General features: G+C 37.4%; 3 protein-coding genes across 3 annotated transcripts; all 3 read right to left on the reverse strand.

Moving 5' to 3' along the window:
* Window positions 1-1,077: 1,077 nt before the first annotated feature.
* On the reverse strand, window positions 1,078-1,743 carry LOC119430504 (cornifelin homolog). The gene is made up of 3 exons (XM_037697922.1): window positions 1,677-1,743; window positions 1,390-1,577; window positions 1,078-1,311 (listed from the first exon to the last, which is right to left on the reverse strand). Exons 1-3 carry the CDS (start codon window positions 1,741-1,743, stop codon window positions 1,078-1,080), a joined length of 489 nt encoding a protein of 162 aa, XP_037553850.1.
* Window positions 1,744-14,042: 12,299 nt separating this feature from the next.
* Window positions 14,043-15,877, reverse strand: LOC119430505 (cornifelin-like). The gene is made up of 4 exons (XM_037697923.1): window positions 15,829-15,877; window positions 14,611-14,702; window positions 14,339-14,526; window positions 14,043-14,267 (listed from the first exon to the last, which is right to left on the reverse strand). The coding sequence occupies exons 2-4, from the start codon at window positions 14,687-14,689 to the stop codon at window positions 14,043-14,045; spliced, it is 492 nt and encodes a 163-aa protein (XP_037553851.1). The 5' UTR covers window positions 14,690-14,702; window positions 15,829-15,877.
* A 3,518-nt stretch (window positions 15,878-19,395) lies between these two features.
* LOC119430506 (cornifelin homolog B-like) lies at window positions 19,396-20,001 on the reverse strand. Its single transcript, XM_037697924.1, has 3 exons — window positions 19,947-20,001; window positions 19,676-19,863; window positions 19,396-19,516 (listed from the first exon to the last, which is right to left on the reverse strand). The coding sequence occupies exons 1-3, from the start codon at window positions 19,999-20,001 to the stop codon at window positions 19,397-19,399; spliced, it is 363 nt and encodes a 120-aa protein (XP_037553852.1). The 3' UTR covers window position 19,396.
* Window positions 20,002-27,316: the final 7,315 nt, after the last annotated feature.

Below are 27,316 nucleotides of genomic sequence, written 5' to 3' on the forward strand. Positions count from 1 at the left end.
ATGGTAGAAAACAATTATTGCTTTTCTGTATTTAAACATTGTGCTTTTTAATGCACATTAAAATATCAGTACTGTCCTTGAAGAACTAGTAAACTTGAAAATGTCACAACATGCTACACATGCTAACAATGCTCCCCAAAACAGGAAGCAGCTAAATAAAATTCCTTTTTTAAAAGCAGAAAAACTAAATAGTTTGGAGCTCCTTTTTGCAATTTAATTTACATAATTTTATTATCAGCCTATTTATACAGCTTGTAAACAATTTTAAAATGTTATTTTTTTTTTTCAAGAACTTTACATTTGATCATGTTATGGTTACCTATTTTATATATTTAAAAAAAAAAGTATCTAAGCATACTGACATGTAAAATACTTACTTGGCAAACTGTTCTTGCTCTTGTGGGGGACCTTGTTTTCACCTCAGCAGCTGTCAGGGAATGAGATGGTCGGTGCAGAGGTGGTCTAATTTATGTACATTCAAAAATCTGCAAAATGCTACAAAACCTGTCAACCTTGAATTGAAAACTTTACACGGAAATTGACATTCAAGTTTGGATAGGGGACTTTTTAAATTTTTAATTATTATTATTAATCAGTTTCCTCATTCTGTGTGAATACCACTCATTCCAAAGCGATTACACCAGTGGTGTATTCTGAAAAAGTTCAGTTTGTTACTTCTGATCTGCTGCGACGTATCAAACAAACCACAGTCCCAAAGCTTTTTTGGTAAAATTAAATTTATGTTTGATATTAAAATAAAACCCCTCTTTTTCTAATACTTCCTGTGACTCCTCTTGCTTTTCAGCTTGGTCCATCACAATGTTGCACATGCATATTATACTTTTTCAAACAGGGCAGTTAAATTACCTCACTAAAATGCACAAATTCAACACCAGACCTCCAGAGTTTATGATTTGTGTTTAATGATTTAATGAAATGTTTATTGCTGTTGCTACAACCTACACCATGCAGTAAATATACATTTGAAGTCTAAATCAAGTTCTAATTTAACTGTTTGATCAGTTTCAAGATATAAAAAAGGCACTTTCAAATTTACTTAATGTATAGTCAGAAAAATCAGTATGGATCCTGGATGGTTCTTTTCTGGTCCACAACATCAACCAGAAGAGGGTCCACAGGGATCATCATCTCCAGAGCAGGCTCCAGAGCCGGCTGCATGTTGACAACAGCTTGAGGCTGCATATTGATGACGACTGGGGTTTGCTTACGATATTTTAACTCCCGATGCATCTGACACCAGGAGCACCACCCGCAGCAACAGGAAATTAAAATGTCCTCACAGATGGAGCCCTGAAAAAGAGCACATTAAATATGTTTACTTTGTTTTCATTTCGTACTATAGAGGGTCAATGTGTCATGCAGTCATACCTTGAGACTGTATTTGTGTCTCATAGCGACTCTTGTAGCCAAGACTGCAGGAGGAACAAATATAGGGCATCTATAGACGGTGCTTAAACACCCAGAAAGCACATCACATAATGGAAGACAGGTGTTTTCTCCAAGTCGTCTTGAAACAGTGCAGGCCAAGCTAGGGCCGCACCAAAAACCATAGCAGCCTGTAATAGACAGGAGTGTATAAATACGATGTGATGAAATGATCTTTAGAGATTTTTCCACTTTTATTTGCTATAAAAAATATTAAGTTTGACTCTTACAGGTGCTGGGATCTTCAAAGCAGTCAAACAGCCCACTGTCCCATTCTGTCAGAGATGTTTCTGCCATCACTTATAGAAATTCAGCCCTAAATGGAGATAGAGAACTCCGTGAGATCAGATTGTAAGAAAAAGAATCAACACAATAGGACTTGAAAATAAGACCAAACATTATTTAGAAAATCTTAGTTTTTTGTTGTTGCCTGGCTGTACCTCAACTTTTGTAATTTCACATCAAACCTTTTCATCTTTAGCAGATTTTGTCACTTCTCTTTAAAATATATTGTTATATTACATTGAAGGTTTTATGGTTATTTTAAAAATATCAAGAGATGCCTTTCATAAAGGAATTGGTTATTATTGGACATTATGTGTGTTCTACGGAGCCCCAGAGGGGACATGGGGAATTTTTTTTCCTTTTGCATTCCCACTCAAACGTTATTGCGTTCCGTCGCAATACTGTACCGTATGTCGTGTTACGTCACTGACGACCGCAACAGTGGAACAGTCACCTGTAATTTGAAGTTCATGGAGTTTTTTTGAAATCAGCTTTAAATATAAGGACATCCAGTGTGTGCTGCAGTGGTAAAATTAGTTTTATGTTGGATATTTCACGTCCAGGCTCCATGGATTCAGCGGTGGCTTCCTCGTTCGAGCCGACGCAGGCAATCTGATTCCGTCCAGCTGACAGCTGCTCTGTTAGTGATGTGCATATTGGTGCTAAAATATTGATACTATCGATAGCAGAACGCGTCGCTCTAGAATCGATGTTTAAATCAAACTATCGATACTTTTGATACTTCAGTAATTTCTGGTAATGCATATAATCAACAGGAAGATGGTGGAAAGTAACTAAACTATTGAGATCTTGCCTAAATGATATGTGGTTGGAGGGAACTACTTTTTCTTCCACCTGTGTAAATGTGTAATGCGTTTGAGCGGAGCGGCACGCTGCTCGTCAGTCTCTCAGTCTATAGACACAGCGATGGAGTTTAACAGAGTCATGTTTGGAGTTATTTCAGCTCCAGAAACGGCCAAGAAGCGGTTTGTGGAAAATCTGTAAAGAGCTGTAGCAACACAACAAACCTTGTAAAACACTTCCGGTTAAATCACAACACAGAATATGAAGCGTTGATGAGGTGGACAGAGGAGGAGAGTCAGGTGCTGCTGCTCTGGAGGAGTCCCTCAGGGCTGCAGAACTATCCAGGTACATGAAATGTGGAGTTTTCAGCTGAGCTAAGAACTGTTGCAGTTGGTGTTCATATTAATACATATGGTTATGAAATAATTAGCAAAATAAATTCATGCTTCAACAAATAGTTGCATGAGTTCAGTTTGGAGTAATAATATGTGTATCACTGAGATAATCCTTAGATAGAGAACTTTACTAATTGGCTTTTTTATGTATGTGGATGTTCCTGTAAAGTGCCCTGAGACAACTTTGCTGTGATTTGGCGCTCTATAAATTGAATTGAATTGAATAATCTCACATGGGCAAAAAAGTCTAGATTTATTCATGTAAGGTTTCATAAAGAATAGATCATTTAAAGTGGATTACATCAGGTGTCATCAAATTATACAGAGCAATGGAGTGAAAACAGCCTTGGTGAACTCTGAAAAATATATACTACAAAAATGTGTATAAAAATATAACATATTATCTTAAACATATCTCATTATTTAATAGATATTTAATACTTTATTTTAATAGTTTTTATGATTTTTCTTATTTTTATTGTTTGAAAAAAACATTTTCACATATTTTGTGTGATGTCCTGGCTCAGACTAAATGAGGCCACTGCATCCTGAGTTTAAAATAAATAAATTGCTTTGCATTCTTTATGCAACTTTGATTTGAATACACTGCTTTTTTTAGGTTTACCTGACACATTAGGCATATTTGCAAAAAGTATCAGTATCTGTACCGATACTCGCACAAATTTTACCCGGTATCGTATCGGGCCAGAAAATCCTGGTATCAAACAACACTACTGTCTGTCCCTCCTCCCAGGAGCGATGGTTCTTTTAGGGACCGTCAACAAATTACCAAGCTAATGAGCTTGGTCTGAACACAATCATATTTTAGATGTATTTCCAGAGTACTTGTCAAAGCAGCACCATGTATCATAAGTTTTCTCAGTATACTTCTGCATTGTAATACATCATGAATTTTCTCACCATTTAAAATCCAAAAGAACAAGGTGGCACTTGCGTTTCAAAAGTACTGTAACTTTCTTTTCAAACATCAAAGTTAATTCTCAATCATCCAGTTACAAAATACTATAATGGTCAGTCAGGTCATCTGGACAGTTACGCTTTTGTGGAAAGACGTTTCACTCTATCCTGAGGGCTTCATCAGTCTGAGGAGTCCCAAGTAAACTGTTTTCCCCACTAAGCAGTACACTCCTTTAATGGATCAACCAGTTTGCTGGTTTTGCTGGTGACTGATGAAGCCCTCCGGATAGAGGGCGAAACATCTTTCCACAAAAAAGAAACTGTGCAGATGACCTGACTGACCATTACTGTATTTTGCACCTGGATGATTGAGCATGAACTTTGATGCTTTAAAATAAAGTTACAGTGCTTTTGAAACGCAAGTGTCACTTTGTTCTTTTGGGTTTTAAATGGTGAGAAAATTCATGATTTATTGCAGAAATATACTGAGAAAACTTATTATGCATGGTGCTGCTTTGAAAAATACTCTATATATCTAAAATATTTTAACAGTGTTCAGACCAAGCTTATTAGCCCGGTAATTTGTTGACAGTCCCTAAGCGAACCATCACTCCTTGGAGGAGGGACAGACTGAGATCAGCTGACTGAAATCAGTTTGCTTGCGAGGAACACCACTGAATCCACGGAGCAAGAACGTGAAATATCCAATGTAAAACTAATTTTACCACTGTCAGTAGCACACACTGGATATCCTTTATATTTAAGGCTGATTTCAAAATTAAATTAAATTCAGTTTATTTGGAGAGTAATTTTCGGAAGAAGTTGATTTAAGTAACACTTGACGGTGCAACAATCTAAGATAAAGTAAAAATTAATCAGTCAATTATTAATTTTAATTTTTCAAAGCTAAAATAATTATTTCAACAGGAATTATTCAGTTTTTAATTCCTGAAATAATTTCAATTCAGTTCAATTCAATTCAAAAATACTTTATTAATCCCAGAGGGAAATTAAATAATAATAATAATAATTTAGATGAAGTAATTTGGATCAAATAGTTTACACTGGAATTTGAATAAGGGCTGATATTTAATTCAGTGTATGTGTGTAGAATAACTGCTGTGGTAAAAAAAAAAAAAAAAAAAGTACCTATAAAAGGATAAAAGTAGTGTAAAAGACAAAATGGTGGAAGTTGTAGAAAAAAAGACTGTTGTGAGAAGTTCAAAGCGGAGCTGTTAAATACGGTGGCCCTAAGGTGTAAATGAACAACATTTAAAAAAACTGAATTGCATTTCTATCAAAAAGAAACTGTCCAGATGACCCGACTGAGAATTATTGGGTTTGAAAAAACACAACAAAAACAACAAAATCACAACAGTTGAAAAAACGGGATTACATTAGAAAAAAACAGAATGACATCTGAAAAAACAGAATTATATTAAGCCAAACAGGAAGGTTTTTTAAATGTATTTTTTTAACTTTATTAACAGCATGAAACCGAACAACAGAACAATATACAGTACATCCTGATGCATGCTCAATAATCCATGTAGAAAAATCTAAAAAGTTAAGTCAGGTCCTCTGGAGGCCTCAGTGTTCAACTGTCCTCCTCTTACAACGCTGTTACTTCTAGTATCACTCAACTCCCTGTGAATAGCAAGCAGCCATCAGTGTGCTAACGATCCATTGTTAGGCTGATGGTCCTCCTTGATCATGTGAACAGCTAACAATTTTCAGTCAGGTCATCTGGACAGTTTCTTTTTTTTTCCTGAAACGTTTCACCTTCCATCCAGAAGGCTTCATCAGTCAAGGAAATGCCTTCCGGGTGGAAGGTGAAATGTTTCAGAAAAAAAAATAAAATAAACTGTCCAGATGACCTGACTGAAAATTGTTGGATTGTATACCTGGATTATTGAGCATGGACTTTTTTGGATGTGAACAGCTAGTTTTGAATGTCAACAACAAACTGGTTGATCCACTATGAGAAGGTGCTATTTATAAGACTGAGCTGAATACAGCTCCTCAGACTGAAGAAGCCTTTTTTCTAATGTGATTCTGGCCATTTCTGCTTTGGCTTAATGTAATTCCGTTTTTTCAAAGGTTGTGATTTCGTTGTTTTTGTTGTTTTTTCAAATTTAATTCCGTTTTTTTTCTTCAAATGTTCATTTACACCTTAGGGCCACCGTAGGGTTAAAGGCTCTGAAAGGAAAGACAACTGGGTTACCACAGCAACAGTGATTGGACAGACTGATAGGTACTTGTCATCTGGACAGAGAAAAGAAGATAAGGAAACCTGGTGGTGGAATAGTGAAGTACAGGAAGTTTTTCAGAGGAAGACGTTGGTGAAAAAGAAAGTGGACAGTGAGAGGACTGAAGAAAGAAGACAGGAATAAAAGGAAATGCAAGGTAAGGCATGTAGAGCGGTTGCAAAGGGTTAACAAAAAATGTATGATGAGTTGTATGGGAAGTTGGACACTAAGGAGGGAGAAAAGGACTTGTATTGACTGGTGATACAGAGGGATCAGGCTGGAAAGGATGTGCAGCAGTTTAGGCTTGATAAACATAGAAATAGTGATGTTCCAACAAATGTGATGGGAAGATGGAAGGAGTGCTTTGTGGAGTAAATGAATGAAGAGAATGAAAGGGAAAGAAAAGTAGAGGTCATAGAAGCTGTGGACAAAGAAGTGGGAAAGTTTGGTAAGAATGAAGTTTGGAAACCTTTGAAGAAGTTTAGGGAAAAGGCAGATGGATCTGATGACATACCAGTGAAGGTATAGAAATGTCTTGGAGAGATAGCAGTGAGGATTTTGACTCAATTATTCAATGACATAATTGAGAGTGAGAAAATGGCTGAGGAATGAAGAAGTGTGCTGCTGCAAATTTTTTCATGATGTACAGAGTTGTAGAAACTACATGGAAAACAAGTTCATAAGTCACACAGTGAAGATCTGGGAGAGAGTTGTGGAAGCTAGACTTAGACGAGAGGTGACTGAGCAGCATTATGGTTTCATGCAAAAAAGAAGCACCACATACACCATCTTTGCTTTGAGGATGCTGATGGAGAAGTACAGAGAGGGTAAAAAAAACGTAATTGTGTCTTCATTGATTCAGAAAAAGCATTTGATAGGGTACCGAAGGAGGAGGTGTTATTGCATTAGGAAATCTGGAGTGGCAGACAAGTATGTTAGACTGGTACAGGACATGTATGAGGACAGCAGGACAGTAGGAATGCACAATATATATGGTAGACGGTAGAAACGATAGACATTTAGCCTATGATAAAGATCTGTATTCTATCAGCTAACTGCAGTAATGCTGTGTCTGATGTAAAATCAGAGTTGTCAGATTTAATTGTTACTTTTTTTTTAGTTGAAAACTGCATAAGTGGTGTTAAAGTGTAAAATCAGAGTTGTCAGATTTTGAAAACTGTGCGTAAGTGGTGTTAAAGTCCTTTCTTCGAGAACTAAATAGTGAAGCTACAAGCTAACTATGGCCGGCTTGCTGTAGTGTTGCCGTAATCAGACACATGTGCAAAACACTGTGTTCCGTCAAAAGCTGTTGTTTTTTTTCCGTTGAAAGTTAAGTAAGCGTTGGTCAGCTTTAGAGAAACCAGCTCTCTGATCTGTGAAAAGGATGCTGTGTTGTGTGATTTTACCGTGAGACCCTCTGGTCAAAGCCACAGAGGAAACTGGTCGCCATTTTGTGTCAGCTCTCCTTAAAGCGGAAGGAGACGCCCACAAGAGGACTGGAGGGTGAAGTGTTTCAGTGTAAAATGCTGCTCTGTTGCTGCTCATTTCTTAAGTGAGAATACTGGAAACTGTTGAGTTAACAACATATTCTTTTGTTTAAAACATATGGTTAAAATTAGATTTGATATCTTTTGCACTGTTTTGCACTACATGAAGAAGCCTAATACTTGATTTGTTAATTATTTAAAAACTCTCTGGACCTAGTAGTGGAATTTTCTTAACTGAGATTATTTTTGTGGTATCGCAGTTTTCAAAAGGACACCTTATGCTTTTTTTTTTCATTCCTATTCCAAGTTTTATACCAAAAACATATCGTGATATATATCGTTACCGCCACCCTTCACAATACAAATTGTGATATGAATTTTATGCCATATCGCACATCCCTACAGGACAGTGGTGAGATGTGCTGTAGGAGTGACCGATAGCTACAAGGTGGAAGTGGGATTGCATCAAAGATTGGTTATGAGCACCTTCTTGTTTGCTCTGGTGATGAATCAACTAATAGATGAGGTCAGGCAGTAGACGAGAGGTGTCCACACTTTTTTAACATGCGAGCCACTTATAAAATTACCAAATCAAAGTCTACCTAGTACAAGGCCCCATTTACACGAGAACAACCTCTGGAAACGTTCGTGGTTTTTTTCAATGTTTATTGGGGGTATAAACAAAATATGAGCAGATTGACACAAAAACGCTGTAGTTTCCATGCCAGTCGGGCTGCCAGATAAGAAATTATAAACTGTAGTGCTGTTGCTTTAACATTTATAGTATTTTGACCTAAACTGTCAAATGTGCTGAGTAAAGGTATCTACGGTGAGGTGTGTGCTGTGTTTGTTGAACATGTGCACAGAAAAGGAGGAGGCAAATAAGACATTTTAAATTTATCTGGCAACCTTCATCAATAATGCAGCGTCTGCATCACAGTTACATCCAAAACTGATTAAAACTCTAACCTCTCTTTGGAACTGGATTTTATTATCGTAGTTTTGCTCTTACATGCTGAAAAAGGGTGAATAGCACAAAACTAATCTGCTCTCTGTCATTTATTATAACTGTTGTCAGTCAGAAAAACTTTTGATCGCAGCCGCCTGTAGTGCACATGTGAGACATATATATTATATATATACACACACCGGTGCATGCTGTGATTTGAAATGGCTGGCAAGTAATTGCTGTCCAATGTAAAAAATTAATAAAATGCTATATGTTGTCATCATTGTATGTTCACATACAAAGACAAAATAGGCTCTCTGCATTTAACCCACCGCACCCGGGTGGAGCAGTGGGCAGCTATGTAAGCACCCAGGGAGCAGTTCGGGATTGGGTGTCCTGCTCAGACACCACGAGATGTGCAATGACCAGGGATTGAGCCCAGGACCTTCGGGTCCCGAGTCAGCTACCCTGCCCCTACACCATCTCGCCCCATAGTGTGTCTCTACTTCCAAACAAAACAGTTTTTATATCTATCCAAAAGCTGGAGTAAATGAATATGACTTGCTTATGACCCACTTGTGTAAACTTGATGTAAAATTACAAAAGCTGTGCTAGGTTAAGAAGTAAAAAAAAAAAGATGATCTATTCTAAGCAATAATTATTTTGACATTTATTGAAAACTTTAAATATGCCTAAATAACACATTTATATCCAATAAACATAATAGAAACACACAAAAATGCATAACAAAAAATGGAAATAGGTCATTTTTGACATGTGCATTTGATTAGTTGTGATCAAAAAGTTTTATTAAAATAGTAAACAACAACAACAACAAAACAGCATGTTTAGCAAAAAAAACAAACAAGCTAATTAGAGTTATTAGACGAATGCCTGCAATACAGGCTGATGACGAAATAAATTTATTGCAACGCAACATAGAAAGTTTGGTCACTTCTGTCAACATTGATTGAGCATCAACTTATTACGGTAATGATCTAATCCATCCTTCTGATCCCCATAAACACAAACAACCTAAAGCTATCAGTAAGAGTTGCATTACTTACAAACAGTCCTGAATTCGGATTAGCCGAGACAAAGAGCAGAAGCTAACCGTTGCTGCAGATGTGGACGGATCGATCCCGAAATCGATTGATATCGATATCTACGTGGAGGTGAGATCGATGCTTTTGCTTCATTTTCTCGTGGTGTAGTTCGATACCAGGCTTTTCTGGTACGATACGATACCGGGCAAACTTTGTGCGGCATCGGTGGTATCGATCTCATTCCTGATACTTTTTGCAACGACGCCTAATGTGTCAGGTAAGCCTAAAAAAAGCAGTGTATTCAAATCAAAGTTGCATAAAGAATGCAAGACAAAGTAATTTATTTATTTTAAACTCAGGAGTATGTTGATGCTGTGGCCTCATTTAGTCTGACCTCATTAAACAAACATGATCATACAAAATATGTGAAAATGTTTTTTCAAACTATATAAAAAAGGAAAAATAATAAAACTATTAAAATAAATAATTAAATATCTATTAAATAATGAGATATGTTTAAGATAATATGTTATATTTTTACACACATTTTTGTAGTATATATTTTTCAGAGTTCACCAAGGCTGTTTTATCTCCATTGCTCTGTATAATTTGATGACACCTGGTCCATGTAATCCACTTTAAATTATCTATTTTTTATGAAAGCTTACCTGAATAAATCTAGGCTTTTTTGCCCATGTGAGATTATCTCAGTGATACACATTACTCCAAACTGAACTCATGCAACTATTTATTGAAGCATAAATTTATTTTAATGATTTCATAACCATATGTATTAATTTGAACAACTTCAACTGCAGCAGTTCTTAGCACAGCTGAAAGCTCCACGGTTCCTCTCCTGGATAGTCCTGCAGCCCTGAGGGACTCCTCCAGAGCAGCAACACCTGACTCTCCTCCTCTGTCCACCTCATCAATGCTTCATATTCTGTGTTGTGGTTTAACTGGAAGTGTTTCACAAGGTTTGTTGTGTTGCTACAGCTCTTTACAGATTTTCCACAAACCTCACAACCCGCTTCTTGGCTGTTTCTGGAGCTGAAATAGCTCCACACATGACAGATAAACTCCACTACTGTCTACAGACTGAGCAGTGTGCCGCTCCGCTCAAACGCATTACGCATTTACTCAAGTGGAAGAAAAAGTAGTTCCCTCCAACCGCGTATCATTTAGACAATATCTCAATAGTTTAGTTACTTTCCACCATCTTCCTGTTGATGATATGCATTACCTGAAATTACAGAAGTATCAAAACTATCGATAGTTTGATTTAAAAATCTATTCGAGAGCGCAGCGTTCTGGCATAGATAGTATCGCTATTTTAGTATCGATCCGCACAGCACTACTTTCTCTTCTGTCTGCACTGATGCGGTTTCATGAAAGATGCGAGCTGCTTGTAAGTGCTGCTCCTGTCACAGCACAGAGCAACTTTGCAAAGGCAGGCAGGGCCCACAGAGAGGCTTCTGGGAATATTTATCTGAACTCAAGGCTTTGGAGGTTGTTTTGTCCCAGGGGTCTGCAATCTGTGGCTCTGGAGCCACATGTGGCTCTTTGGGCCCTCCACAGCGGCTCTTTCAAGCTTTGACCAAAACTAACATAAAACTAAATTTTATAGGATGTTATATCCACATCAAAACAATGACTAGTTTTAGCAGTTTTCCTGTAATTTCCTTTGCAAATATGTTGATACTAGTACTAATACACAGAGTAATACACAGCTGCTGTTGGCTGTCCCAAAGTCCAACAGGAGGCTGAGAGGTGACGGAGCGTTGTCAGTCGCTGCCCCTAAACTGTGGAACGAGTTGCCTCTGCATGTCAGGCAAGCTGACTCACTTCCTGTTTTTAAATCTGCTCCGAAGACTCATTTTTTCTCTTTGGCTTTTAACGCAGCTTGACGTGTTGGCTTTACTGTTTTGTTATTTGTTTTATTGTTGTTACTGTTTGCTGCTTTATGATTTGGTAGTTAATTCCTTTTATGGTATTTGTTGAGTTCATAGTTTTTATGCTTGTATGTGTTAGTGTACAGCACTTTGGCCAACGGTGTTGTTTTAAAGTGCTTTATAAATAAAGTTGTATTGTATTCTATTGTATTGTAAATTATACTCATTTTTAACTTTTTGCTTTGTTTCTTCAAAGTAGGATACATTATTCAATTTCTCCACAATTAAAAAATATATAAATCTGTACAGTTCATTGTTTTTTTGTTTTTTTTTAATTGGCAAAACAATACCTTTAAAAAAAAAAAAAAGAATACAGTCTTCTGTGATGGACTTATGACCTGGATATGGGCACCAGTGAGCCCCTGCAACCTGAAAAGGAAGAAACAAGTAAAGATGGATGGATGGATGAAGATATGAACTAAGAAAAACGTTAACTAAAAACACATTAAGCACACACTTCCGGAGGGCTTAGTCTGCGGAGTCCCAAGTAAACTGTTTTCCCCACTGCAGTACACTCCTTTAATGGACCAACCAGTTTGCTGGTTTTGCTGGTGACTGATGAAGCCCTCTGGATAGAGGGCGAAACATTTTTCCACAAAAAAGAAACTGTGCAGATGACCTGACTGACCATTACTGTATTTTGTACCTGGATGATTGAGCATGAACTGTGATGTTTTTGTAAAAAAAAATTACAAAACACTTAAACGTCATCAAAATTCACCGTAATTCTTTAAAAGAATCGGTATTGGTATCCCTATCGACATCGGATCGATACTCCCTATTTTGCTTTTTTCTGAAGTATCGCATACCACTACGTGCGCTGCACATGGTTGGAGGAAATCAAAAGTGAATCTTAACTCCGAATTTGTGCAATTATTCATTCTGACCACTAGGGCGGAAAAGGTAAACCCTAAATGTAACATTATTTGCAATGTGTTGCAACCACAGTATGTGTTGGTGATGCTCAGCTACTACCACACCAACTTTTGGATGAGTTATTCCTATTGTTGGTGTAGTTGACATTGCTTTGCTGTGGTGGCCATTTTAAATAAAACTGACTCCAGGTGTTTATCAGTTTTTGTCTGTACAGCACTTTGGTTGGCCTTGTAGCTGTTTTAAGTGCTTTATAAATCAAGTGGTATGGTATGGTATCAGTTGTAGATGTACTTTCCAGGGGTGATTCTAGAATCTGATCTTCAGGGGTGCTTAGCCCCCAGTGCCAACAATGGCTCTGAGTTTCCTGATGAATTCTTCCTTATGTATACTCTTTGTCTGTTGTGTTTTTATTTGACCTGCACAATAGCAGCCACCACTGACACAGTTTGCTCTTATAACTCACATCTTGGAACATAAGTAGTAAAGGTTAGAAGAGACAGCCCGATGATTTCTTTACACTCTTTGTTTTATGTAAAAGGGGGTGCCTCCACCTTCCATCAGTCATTGCAGTGTTTGATGACAGAGGAATGCCAGAGAGCTGAAAAAACAGAACAGGACAAATCCATCTACCAGTAAACATGGAAACTGTGTAATTCCCCTGCCACACCACTAGTTGGTGCTGTGTTCTTTGAAACTTGAAACTCTAGGTGCACAGGCATTAAAAAAAGTTTAATTAATTTTAGATTTTTTAAGTAAAGAGATAGAAAATGAGCACTGTGTTGGAGAGCCGCCATTAGATTTATCAGACTCAGAAGCACAAACAATATTCTGGTATCCGCCAGGTAGTATTTTTAGTAGTTAAATTTGTACAATTTCTGCAATCAGGTGAATCTGACATGCAGCACTACTGGCTGAAAAGAGTTTCCAAAGGTTTATTTACCCATGTTCATTGATCAGCCCAAACTTTTTTTTTTTTTTTAATGATCCAACAAAGTTAAGTCAGGTCCTCTGGATGGTTTCTTTGTGTTGGAAACATTTTGTCTTTCATCCAAAAGACTTCATCAGTCCGAGGAGCCACAACAAACTCAGTCTTAGCACCTTCACATAGTGGGTCAACCAGCTTGATGAAGGTTTGTAAGCTCAATCATCCAGGTAAATAAATACAAAAAAGGTTTAATCATGAACCAGTTTGATGGCGCTCAGACGGTTTCTAGAGTCCGCCCTCTCCCCCGTCGACTCGTATGAGGCAATCATGGCTAAAGTGGTTCAAAATCCTCGGACTGATGAAGTCTTTTGGTTGAAAGATGAAATGTTTCAATAAAAAGAAACCATCCAGTTGAATCAGGATGTTTTTTTGTTTTTTTTTTATGAGTTGCATAAAATTGAAGTCAAATCACATTTTTTTGTAGGATTTATTTAAAGAAAAGCAGTCTATAATTTAATAAAATCATCTTTTTTTTTTTTTGCCATTAATTTTAATCTCTTTACATTTTTGTCACATAACTTCTTTAATCAGACACTTGGAAAGATTTACCTTCTGTAAAGCATAACCTGCTTTTGTCTTATGAACAAAATGTAACGCAACAATCACTGTTATGTTTCATTTTGAATTGAATCAAACAACATGCGGCCTTATCAGTATGAAGCCTGAATGACCTCTGCCTGGGTCATGAATCCAACAGGAGGAGGGTTTGCAGGAATCATCATGACAGGAGCAGGCTGCAGGTGGTGGACGACAGTTTGTGTTTGCAAGTTGATGATAACCGGGGTTTTCTTTCGATTTTTTAACTCTCGATGCATCTGACACCAGGAGCACCACACACAGAAACAGGAAACTGCAATGTCCTTACACAGAGAACCCTGAAAACATAAAATCACGTTCACAACACTGTTTCAGGCACCAATGTTTGGGTTAACATCTCATGTTATACCTTGATCCCATATTTGCTTCTCATGGCAGACCTGAGAGACAAGGCTGCAGGAGGAGCAAACAGAGGAACATCGCAGATTACTGCCAGCGCAGGGCTGAAGATGTCGCACAGTGGGAGACAGTAGTTCTCTCCAAATCTTCCCGAAACACTGCAGGCAAGACAAGGGCTGCACCAAAACCCATAGCAGCCTGGAAAACACGTGAACACACAGAAACTGAGGCACCCAAACGTCTTTTAATCTGAGGAATACCAGTTTTCCTGTTTGCTCTTACAAGAACTTGTATCCTCAAAGCAGTCGCAGAGACCGCTGCTCCATTCTGTCAGGGGGGTTTCTGCCATCAGATGTTGCATTTCAGACACAGATCTGTGAGATCAGAGTTCAAGAGGAAAAACTTAAACAGCAGCATGTGTAACAAAAAAAATCTGACATGTTTCTATATTTGCAGTAGGGGGTTGGTTTAGTTTAAAATCAAACCTTTCCCTATTCACTGGTGACAGATTTGATTAATCCAAACAATATTACTGTAATGCACAGAAAAAATTCTGACCATGTATTTTTTTTTTCTAAGGATTCAAGGTTATTTATTGTCATTTGCATTGCATATGGTACAAGAGGTGGAACAAATATGTGTACATAAGGTCCCAATTACATCCAAGAACAGCAAAAATACAAAGTGTAAAAAGAAACAGTATATACACTAAACAAACCCCCAACAGTATGCTTAAAGATGTAAGATATACACTAATCACTAATAGTGCAAAACACTAAGTACTGTTTAAATACTGTACTTTGTTAATTTTGTCTATGTTTCCACTGGGTGTCAATTTTTAATTTGATCACTTCCACTTGCAGTCCAACAGACAAAGATGCAACAAAATGCCACAGAGTCCAGACATATTAGCCACAATGAAATGAAATAAGAGTTTGAGCTCTAATCTGCTTTACTGAATGAATAAATAAATAAATAAATAAATATCCTAATTTGTTTTTAGAATAAACTGAATTTAAATATTTAAACAGCAGTTACAACAGAAGAATGTCTGCATTGTCAACCAATGAAGTCACAAAGTAAAGTGTTTTACAAACCTAACCATATCTTTAATTATTATAAGGTATTTCACAATGCTGGGAATAAAAACTTTTGATTAAATTTTGCTTCCAGTTTGAACATACTGTTTGCCTGACACGTATAAGCAAATTCTAGAAAATCCAAGCTCTTAAAGCTTCAGGAAAGTTTATTTTCTCATCCCGTTTTTTATTTATTTATTTTATTTTACAATAAATGTGTCCCTGAAAGATCCCATTAAGGAAAACAAAATGAACAATTTCCTTTTTCTTTTATTTTTGAAAAATCTCCTCCATATTTCAATTAAAGTAAAAAAACAACAACTATATTTTGTCTCAACAAACCCCCATATCTGAAGAGCTTTTCCCTAAAGTCCTACAAAAATACAGTTAATAAAGCAAATTAAAATGTAAAATGCATTACTGGTAAATTGGAAGATCTTACTGTTTCTTCTTGTGGTGACGCCTTCACTGAACCTCCTCTCTGCATGGAGAAGAGGATGAGTTCTAGGAGGAGGAATCTTGTCAGCTTCATTTGCTGAAACACAAACAAACCTACAAATCCTGAAACTATCAGAAGAGAGAGACTCCATCATAAACTCCAACTTATTTGTTAACTCTTGACCATAATGGGTGCTATAAAGAGTAGCTGGTCAACTTTCAGTGAATAACTTTTCAATCTTATGAAACGTATTAGACCATCTGGAGTTTTATCAAATACGTCATTGGTTTAATTAGTCCTGAACTCCCTGTTTGAAAGCTGTAAAAAAAAAATACACCTTTTGGCCTCTCTCATTTTAAAAGTATAATAATTAGGTTAATTAAACTGATGTTTATGTTATGTTTAACCAGTGGCATGTAACTCATGGTATGTGTGGACGACGCTCATAGCATACTCAGCAGGGTGTGATGAGGCACCTGGGAGTTTCTTTACATTTAATCTGTGCTGACAGCAACACGCTTGAATGACAAAGTTCAAACTGACTGACGTGATGACATTTGATGACAGATAAGTCCCATCTGCCACCCTGCTGTGAAAACATGGCGTCTTTACATCATATCTGATTAACAACAGACTGATGACAGACTTTCATTTTTCTCTTCTTTATTAGAAACAATACTGCGGTTCTAAACAAAACTAATATGTGATGACATTTCTCTGCAAATTTAACACCCATATCTTTCATCCTTCCACCTGCTGCTTCCTGTTTTTGTTTGTTTTCAGGAAAAAAAAGTTGTTTTTAACCATGTTTTTCATTCTACCTTTTGACCAGTAGAGGGCAGTAGTTTAAACGGATGACTAAGAACGTTCTTAGTTAAGGAAGACCCATCCATCCACCCATACATACATACATACATACATTGATTATCTTTACCCACTTCTTTCTTTTCAGGTCACGGGGGTCACTGGTGTCCATGTCCAGCAGTCACAAAATGTGAGAGGTGGGGGACACCCTGACAGGTTGCAAGTCTAGCACAGGACCTTAAGAAAGATGTTAAAGACTGAAACGTTGCCATGTTACTAAAACATTACGTATGGGACAGATCTGGTTGGCAGGCCGCAGACTGACGAAGTCCTCTGGATGTGTGACAAAATGTTTCTCACTTAAAGAAACGGGTCCAGATGACATGATTTAACCTTTTTTGTTGTTAGGGAGTGTTTCTCAAAAGTCGCTGAACTTGTTGCGAGTCTGACTGCAAACATTTTATTTCTGCACCAAGACGTATGTACAGATGACATAAAGTATGTTTTTTTTTTTTTGTGCTGATATTAGTGTTGCTTTATTATTTTATTTCTTTCAGGTAGAAGTAATCTGGCAAATTGTGTGTAATTCTTAAAAATAATGCCTAAAGATATGTTATTTAAATATACAAGACAAAGTATTTTATTACTGCTGTAAATTCAACTAAAACATTAAAAAAATTGAGCTGTTTACATTTTAGCTTGTTGCTTAGATTTGCATTTTTTTTTTTATCACATTAATTGACAAAAATTTGACTTCTTGATTGAACAACCTGAATCAGTGCATAAGTCTGCATTTAAAAAAATACACCATCACAGTACAGTAAGTTCATTTACTCTCTTATACACAATAACTTTTTTCTTCATTCCTGAAACCAGTTTTATCCTTTAAAAATGCAAAAGAATTGCAGTAATATTTCGGTGCTCCTTTTGAAACCTAAACCTAAACTGAAATTAAATTAACAACACTCATTGGCAGTTTTTTTAACAAACAAAACTTATACTGCCGAAACTTGAGTACATTTATTTACACAAGGGGATGAGAACAGGTCTGTGTCAACTCACTGCACACATATGTGCAAGTGTGCGTGCATGCGTGAGAAATATTTCCCACAATCTTCTCAAGGATTCACCCATAGCTGAAACGGTAAAGTTCATATTTTTCTTTCCATTTTTCATTATAAAACAGACAGTATTTTCATTCAGCTATTATTTATCCAGTTTAGTCTCATTGAGTCACAAGGACTCATTTACAAGAGAGACCCATTTTAGACAGACAACATGTAAAGTACAGACAACAATAAACTACAGTAAAAGTATATAAGGCACCTGATGATTTCCCTCCGACGCTGGAGCGTTACACTGCCTCCTAGCTCTTTGTGAATCTCAGAGTCTTGTGATTACTTTCCTTTTGCCTTATGATCTTTCCAGTGAGCCTCCTGAGACCTACTTGATATTCAGACCTTCTAGTGAACCTCTGGAAACTTTACCTGCGTGATCTTCAGCTGTTTTTCCTCGCCCTCCAATCACACGCTCTCCCGAGTCTACTGGACCTTCCTATGATTACAGGATTTTGGAACTGAGCTGCTTATCCATCTACCAGTAAGGACCTTGAATGTTCTGATGAATCCCTCATTGCAGAACTCTGGACCTGACCCATCTCCTTGCGCTCCAGGGTTCCTGATATTTCCTGAACTATAACTCACTGTAAACAAAAGCACTGAACTTATACTATTGTGTCTGAGTTGTTCATCATCAGTCCTTTCGCTCTGGGTATTCTGTTTTTGTGACATATAGTTTTAGAAAAACATTATAATTATTTGTAACGTTTTACCTTTTCATACTTTGCTTTACCTGAAGTACTAAAATAATTTTTCATTAGTCACATAATATACGTCCTGTACTGTTAGATCTCCCAGTTTACGGAGAGGTGTTTTATTTTATTTATTTTTATCATGTATTTTATATATAACAATATGTTTTATGAAATGAGATGGAGGAAACATTTTATTCAGAAGTATCAAACAGTCCAAGATTTGTTTTCTACATGCTTTTATTTTTGGAAGCAGATGTTCAGATGTTTTCATGATATACTCACAAAGAATAATCAATTTACAACAAGATTCATTTTGCTCTCAAATAATCAACAAATATTAATTCAGTGGTGCAAAAACAACCGTGTTGATTGTTTTAGCGGTTAAAAAGGTCACTGATCAATAATTTTCATTAATGGTTAAAAGCCTCCATGAAAATTCAAGAAACGTAACAATATAATGTGGATTATAATCGTTTAACACATATAAATCCTAAACACTAACAGGAAAGAACAAACTGCTGTTGGTTTATTTTACAGGATCAGATGCAGATTTCTTTCACAATAAAACATAAACATGATTGTTTGTTTTAATCCTTCATTTATCCATTAAATCACTTCTTAAAACAATTCTCATCAGGTTGGAAGTGATCAGAAACACTCAGAATTTACAGTAAACTGTCATCACGAGTTTATTTATTATGTGCTCACAGTGATGACAATACAAACCAATGATCTAAAATAATGAGACAAAATTTAGATATATTTCAAATCTAGAAACTACTCGATAAAAATAAGGTCTTAATTGAATCTCAACAAATAATTAGGTATCAAGCATAATTGTGATTTAAAAAAAAAAAAAAAAAAAAGTCAGTCTCACCAAAAACCCAGTTTCCTTTAAAAGCTGAAACGCAGCAGGAAAACGATACTGCTCTTTTATCTAGGCTGCATGGTGACGGGTCCATGGCCGGACTGATACCTTAACTCTCGGTGCATTTGGCACCAGTTGCACCACACACAGATGCAGGAGGTGGCTATGTCCTTACAGAGAGAACCCTGTGGAGCAAAAGGGTCAAACCATGTTTTTAATTGTATTTTTACTTGTCGTCTTCAATGAATTCTACATATGTTCTTAACGTGTTTGTGAGGTGTTCAACACACTCAGAGTTGTCATTCTAGCACGAGAAACCGATGAACATCTTATGAGCTCATTACCTTTATACCATATTTATGTCGAATGGCGACTCTCAGAGACAGGCCTGCAGGAGGCACACACAACGGGATCCCACAGGCCGCAAACACTGCAGGGCTGAAAATGTCACACAAAGGAAGGCAGTAGCTTTCTTTAAAATCTCCTGCAACGGTGCAGGCTAGGCAGGGGCAGCACCAGAAGCCATAACAGCCTGCAACGAAACAGATTGGGGTTGAAAAATGACCGCTTTCTTGAATAATTATTTAGATAAGAATAGAAATGAGTGATTCTTACATGAAGCCAAATCATCGCAACAGCTTAAGAGTCCGGAGTTCCAGTTTGTAGACATTTTTCTCTGAACCTAGATTAAAAAAAGGGAAAACAAAAGAAAGTTAAACACACATGGCAACAGAATAGGCAACCAGCCTTTTTTGTGTTTCTAATAAATCTGATTGGATTTTACAGCAATGAGAAACATGCACACCTTTGAAAATTAAGCAATAAAAAGGAAATATTGAGGCTTTTCTGTTTCACATTGTTCCTAGAATGTGAATATTTTATTTTAAGATATTGAGCATTCATTTCATAATATTGGTGAATCCTTGTATAGCTAAGTTCATACAATGTTTTTTTTTTATTTAAAACCTGAGTGGAGGATCGCAGGAATTCCTCCCCAGAATATAATGCATACACAATAATATATAAGTAAAATATTACCTAAAATTTGTTATTTATTTTTCTGAAGGTCATAATTTGTATGAAAATTATTTTGTAATTTCAAGCATATACATGAGACTGATTTCCTCTTCTTTCTTTCTTTTTTTGTATCTTAAAACATTGTTTAAACCAAAAATAAATAGCAATAAAAAATGTTGCATCATGTCATCTAACTAAAAATTAAAATGGGTTTTAGTTTTGCAGGTTTGCAGCAATTGTACCCACAAAAAGGTACAAATTAGAACATTGGATATGGAATGGGAGGCAACAAAATAAAATCACAACAAGACAAGAGGAGAATCAGAAACCCCAGATATCTGCAGCAGATGATCATGTATCCTTTACTGTAAGAAACAGATGCACAGATGAAGCCAAATGAGTTCCTTTATTTCACAGTATAGAGCAGGGCTATTCAACTCAATTGCTCAGGGGGCCACAGTTTCTGGAAGCCAAGAACTCAAGGTCTGGACATCCAACAGTTATCATCATTAAGTAAGTTTGTTTTATGATTTTAAATCTAATTTGATTAAAAAAATTAACCTAATGGCGGGATGAACTGAGTTCATCCATGGGCCGGATTTGGCCCCGGGACCACAAGTTGAATAGTCCTGGTATAGAGGGTTAAAGTGGGACACAAGCCAAATATCACTTTGTGCTACAATAACCTCAAACGTATTAATGACTGTTATTCATGGCTGCATGAACAACAGTCGAAAAACACGTGCAGAGTCTAAAGAAGCTGCATATTATTTGTCTTTTGACGTTATTTGTGCAGGGAAAATACTGCTCCTGGTTTTCTGTGCACGTGCCATTTATGCTTCTGAAGACTGTTTTCGCTCCATTCTCAACGAGCTGTTTGGGTTCTGTGGATTTAAGTCCACCTGAGCTGCCAGAACATTCTGGACACAGACTAGGGAGCTGTTTGAACAGATTGCACTGGCATCAGCAGCAAGTGTGACTATTTTCAGAAAGTTAGAAGTTTATAATGGCAAGATTAATTTAGTTGATTTAGGAGCAAATAAAACAAATAAGGGGCAGCACGGTGGCACAACTGGTAGAGCTGCTGCCTCTCAGCGAGCAGGTCCTTGGTTCAAACCCCGGTCCAGGGGCCTTTTTGGGTGGAGTTTGCATGTTCTCTCCGTGCATGCGTGGGTTTTCTCCAGGTACTCCGGTTTCCTTCCACAGACCAAAAACATGCATGTTAGGCTGATTGGTAACTCTAAATTGTTGAGTGAGAGAGTGAATGGTCATTTGTCTCTATGTGGCCCTGTGATGGACTTGCGACCCGTCCAGGGTGTACCCCGCCCATCGCACAGTGATTGCTGGACATGGGCACCGGCGACCCCCGTGACCCAAAATGGAATAAGCGGGTAAAGAAAATGGATGGATTGATGGATAAAACAAACAAAAGAGACAAATTTGATATATTTGCTTGGGGGGGTCTTTTGTTTTTTACCAGTCACAGAAATGTTTTGTTTTAGTAATGTGGAGCTGAGGGGTTCTTCCATCCATTATCTTTACCCGCTTCTTCCTTTTCAGATCCCGGGGGTCACTGGTGCCCATATCCAGTGATCACTGTGCAAGAGGCGGTGGACACTCTGGACAGGTCACCAGTCCATCACAGGGACACATAGAGACAACCATCCACTCTCTCACTCTCACCTAGGAACAATTTAGAGTTACCAATCAGCCTAACATGCATGTTTTTGGTCTGTTGGAGGAAACTGGAGCTCCCGGAAAAAACCCATGCATGCACGAAGAGAACATGCAAACTCCACTCAGAAAGGTCCCCGACCGGGATTTAATCCGGCGACCTTCTTGCTGAAAGGCAACAGCTCTACCAACTGTGCCACCGTGCCACTATAATAATAATAATGATAGTAATTAATAAATAAATAAGTGGACCATGACATAGCAGTTCCTACAAACTTTTAAAGGATGTCTCTGAAGCAGCGTCACATGTCACAGTTTACCACAAGGTGGCCTGAGAAGTGACTCCGTGTTTGACAGGAGAAGCATCATAAATCAGGTCTTCAGCACGAAGGCCAGTTGTAGAGCCAGTCTTTGGAGTTTCTACTTTCAACTATGGGCAGTGACTGAAATCTTTAAATATAAATATAACAGTGGAAAAAAAAATAAACCCATCTATTTTCAGAATTTATACTTATCCCCACGTTTTCTTCTGACTTGTAAAGTGTTGCGGATAAAGAGTCTGCCAAACAAATGCAGCCTAAGCTTCTAATCTATGGAAACGTACAGTAAGTATAAATTAATAAACAGTAAGTATAAATATAATTTCTATGTGAACTAAAAACTGCTGTTCTGAATCCTAAAAATTGTCCAATGAAACTTTAGGCTGCCGATCTTTACCAGCCAAGAAACAACCACTGGTGTTTGTTCCTTCACCGCTTCATACTTTTGTTGTTTTGGTCATTTTCTACCCAGACTTCTGAAGATACAGAAAGGACTCAGGTGACACGGATCCTTTTAAACTCTTTGAATATGATTTAATCCACTTATTATCTCCTGAAGTAGATTGTAGAAAACTTTTACTTGTGCTGAAAGTACTTTTAAAAATGTGTCCAAAGTAATCTAAAGTAATCTATTCTAAAATATTTTGTGTTCAAATCAGAAGTTAATTTGAATCTTTAACTAAGGGCTTTAATTAAGATAAGGGATGGAATATCTACACAAAACCAACAAATTTAAGAAATTAAAACCCCAAATAAGTACAAAATTGTAGCAGCCTGGGTACAAATGGGGATTAGGATGTAATGAAGAAATGAAGTGAACTGGAGCCAATCAACTCCTGTGGATTAAAGTCAGACAAAAGCCTTTAGGAATATAAACTTTAGCATTTTTCAGTGAGCTCCATGTGATATTATTATCCATATTATTGTTATTTAATATTATTTACAGAAAATCAACAATAACATCAGGAGAGAGGAACAAAGACTGTCAAGATACTGACAGATATACTGACTACAGTATAATTTACTATAACTTTGTGGGACTGTAGTTTGGTGGACTGTCCCAGTCTTGTAATCCTAAGGTTGCAGGTTCAAGCCCAGGATGCATCAGGAAGGGCATCCAGCATAAATAAATTGCCAAATCTTTCATGCGAGTTTGCTCCTTGTGGCAACCCCTGAACAAGGGAGCAGCCGAAAGAAACATACTATACAGATGCTGACTTTATTGACTTTCATCTAATATTTAGTAACTGTTTGGAAGGAGATCATTTTTATATACTTTGTAATCAAACTAAAAATAATTTAACAGGTAAATCTTTGTCATTTGAGAAATGTGGGTTTGCCTTCCAGCCTCCTAAACAGTTAAAAAAATTGCAAGTTTTATCTTTTCCACATTCTTCCACGCTTGGTATGTTACTCGTCTATGTAGGACCTTTATCAACAAAGAGCAGTGAAGTTGCTCAGCACAATTTTTTGTTTTGCTTATGCATCTCAATAATTTGTTTTTTTTTATCTTCAGCAACAATCATTTCAGCACGATTGGTTCGACTAAAAATATAAATAAGTAGAATCTTACCTGCTGGATCGTTTTAGCTGCTGTCTTGATCTGGTGGCCGTGCTGTCACCTTGTAGAGTGGTGAATGAGCATTGACCGTGTGAGGTGTGGCATGTCGTGAGTTTTTAAGAACCTTAGGAAAAAAAAACAACAACAATGTAGCAAAACCAGAACTCTTGCAGAATAGCATTTAAACAACAATTAACAATATGTTCATTTGTTTATATTCATACAGGTGTGGTTGACCTGTCAGGCACTAAAATTCAAAGAATGCTGTCCCTCAGAAACCCCCTGAGGCCACGCCCCATAAGATACAAGCAGCATTAACATACAGGCTTGTTTTAGCAGTTCACACTGAATAGGTTTTAACTTAGCAGGAATTCTGTAGATCCTTCATTACTGTAGTCCTATAATTATGAAAAAAAATACCCGTTTTCAGGTGTAGAATGGTTTTATTGATGATGATAATGTCGAAGCTGGTGTAATTATTAGCACTAGTTTGCTGCTTTGGGTCAAATCTCAGCTCGGGCCTTCCTGTGTGGATGCATGTTCTCGTTACTCTGACATCATTCCACAGTCTGAAAACATGCACGCTAGGGTTGACTGTGATTGACTTTAGGTGTGAGTGTGAGCGTTTCTGGTTGTCTGTCTCGTGTCCTTCTGTGTCGACCTTTGAATGAACAGACCACTGGTCCACTGGTGCAGCCCAACTCTCACCTGTTGACTATAAGAAAACGAGCGAACTGGAGTGTAAGTTGAGTTTATTATCAATAGATGAAGGTGTACAGCCCTGTTCACATTTGTATTATTTTACTATTACAAATAAAAAACAATTCTGAATGTATGTGAAGAAAAATCTATTCAAAATCTTACTTCTAACATACAAAGCTCTCAACAACCTAGCTCCATCCTTTCTTACCTGTCCTATTGTTCCATATTTTCCTAACAGAACACTTTGTTCTTAGGTTGTTTTCACACCTGGTAGTCCGGTAGACTCGGTTCGGTTGGGGACCAATATTCATGACATTTTGTTTACATTTGAGCTGGTGCGTTTGCATTCACACTGCACTGTGCAGTCGAGCCGACCTGTTGAACCAACCTATTCCCCCGCTCGTCTGTGGGGGCGCTGCACCAAGAACTACTGAAAGAAACAACACAAAAACCTCTGAAGACACTTCTTCTTCTGGAAATAAAAATAAAAACGGAGTGGCGTCAAATTTTAGTGGTTTTAGGAGTTCTATTATTATTTCAACAATGGACTCAGCATGAGTGAAAGATGAGGCAGAAGACCATGGAGAATGTTGTTTTTCACACAAGGCAAGCTGACAGCGCCATATGAGGTAAGAGAAATGAGTGCTTGTTTGCCCTGCTTGCATTCACACTGTACTCGAACTGCGCTAGAGTTTTCTTCTACCGGACCGAGGCCTAGGTTTTTAGCCCGGGCTAGAGTTCACTTTTTTAGTCCGTGACAGAGTTCGATGGCACGTTCACACCTCCCCAAACGAACTGGACTTCCTAGGCAAACGGACTAGAGTTCGGGACAACAGGGCTGGTGTGAATGCACCCTCAGACTGCAGGCTTACTTGTGGTTCCTATAGAGTTTCAAAAAGTAGAATGGGAGGCAGAACTTTCAGTTATTGCGGAACCAACTTCAACCTTCTGTCAGTGAGGCTGACACACTGTCTCTTTTAAGACTAAAGCTTAAGTGTTTCCTTTTTGATAAATCCTATAGTTAGGGTCAGCTTGGGTTTCCTGAACTATCCCTTAGTTATCCTGCTATAGACTTAGACTGCTGGAGGACAAATTTGCCAGATTTCTTCACTCCGCTGCTGTCTTTACTTGCTCTGTTTTGTATTTGTAACTATTTTTATCCTTAAAATGTGTTTTTGTCTTTCTTCCAATACACCTGGACCTAGGCAGCCGCCGTTCTGTGGTTGTTTGTTTCTCCTTCCTGTCCTCTTAAATCCCACCCGGTCGATGCAGATTACTCATCCTGGGCCTAGTTCTGCTGGAGGTTTCTTCCTTTTAAAACTGAGTTTTTCCTTTCCACTGTTGCCTTTGTGCTTGCTCAGGATGGGAGACTGTGATGACGTGAAGATTCAATGCAATCTGCTGGCTTCATTAGATACAGAACTTTTACTACTGTAATTGGATTTTATAATGTATGTGATAGTATTTGTACAATGCCCCAAGATGACTTATTTTGTGAGTTCGCTCTGAATAATAAACTGAATTGAAACTGAATTGAATTTAAAAAGTATGTCGTTCTTCATGAATTCCCATGTGTTTTTGTACACAAAATTTTAACTACACTCATGACTTTGCATTTCTACTATCTGTGTTCACCTTGTGACAGAGGTGTGTCAAAGTTTTACAACAAAATTCCTGCGTCCTTCTGTTCATTTTGTGTGTTAGCAGCAACTGTAACTAATCCATGTGTCAATTATGGCTATTAAACAATGTCTTCCTAATATGTTTCCCAACATGTTTCACTTGTCATTCTTGAAAAAGATAGAAGATCTACAAAAAAAAACAACAAATCTGTCCAAATATGATTTTTCACGCCTGCAAATAATCTTTAAGTCAGGGTTTCATTACACTTTCAGTTGACTGGAAGGTGTTTTTGTTCAAACAAAAAGAAATTGTGAAACCCAAAAGATTTTAACAAAACAAAACAAAGAATGATGCATGAACAGGAGGAGCTAAACTGGCCTAACAGGAAACAGACCCCCACCCACACCTTACCCCACCCCTTCCCAAAAAATGATGTCAGTCAGTCAATGGGATGATTGACAGATGAGGTGGAAACAAAATGTGAGAAAAACTGAACTGGACCAAGAAGCTGACTAAATAAACAACTTGTGAGGATGATCAAAGAGTGACATGAACAACATATATGGACTGTACTTACAGGATATAGTGCCTTTCTATATTATCAAGATACTCAAAGCGCTTTACACTACAAGCTTTGCCCTCATTTACCCATTCATACAGCACTCTACTAGATCTCTACAAAGAATAATGTATGTATGTATGTATGTTTTATTTATTCATCTCATTTCATCCAAACAACAAATATAATACAATTTAAAGAAAAGAAAAAAGATATACAATCACAGAAATAAAATGAAAGGCAGCAGAAGAAGAATGAGTTCTTATAATATCTGCCTCTTCTCCCCAAAATATATTCCAAACAAAATTACTATACAAAAGCAAGATGAAATAATAATCAGTGCTTTATCACATTCATACACGATGGGACACACATGATAGGTTCAGTGTCTTGCCTAGGGACACTTCAGCATGTGACTGCTGGTGGAACTGAACCCCCACCTCTTGCATTGGGGGACGGCTGCTCTAGCCACTCAGCCACAGCCGCCCCATAAACATAACACTAGTTGAAAAATATACATCTGCCATAA

Source organism: Nematolebias whitei, chromosome 3 (assembly GCF_014905685.2).
Source record: "Nematolebias whitei isolate Nwh7 chromosome 3, NemWhi1, whole genome shotgun sequence".
Classification (NCBI taxonomy): Eukaryota; Metazoa; Chordata; class Actinopteri; order Cyprinodontiformes; family Rivulidae; genus Nematolebias; species Nematolebias whitei.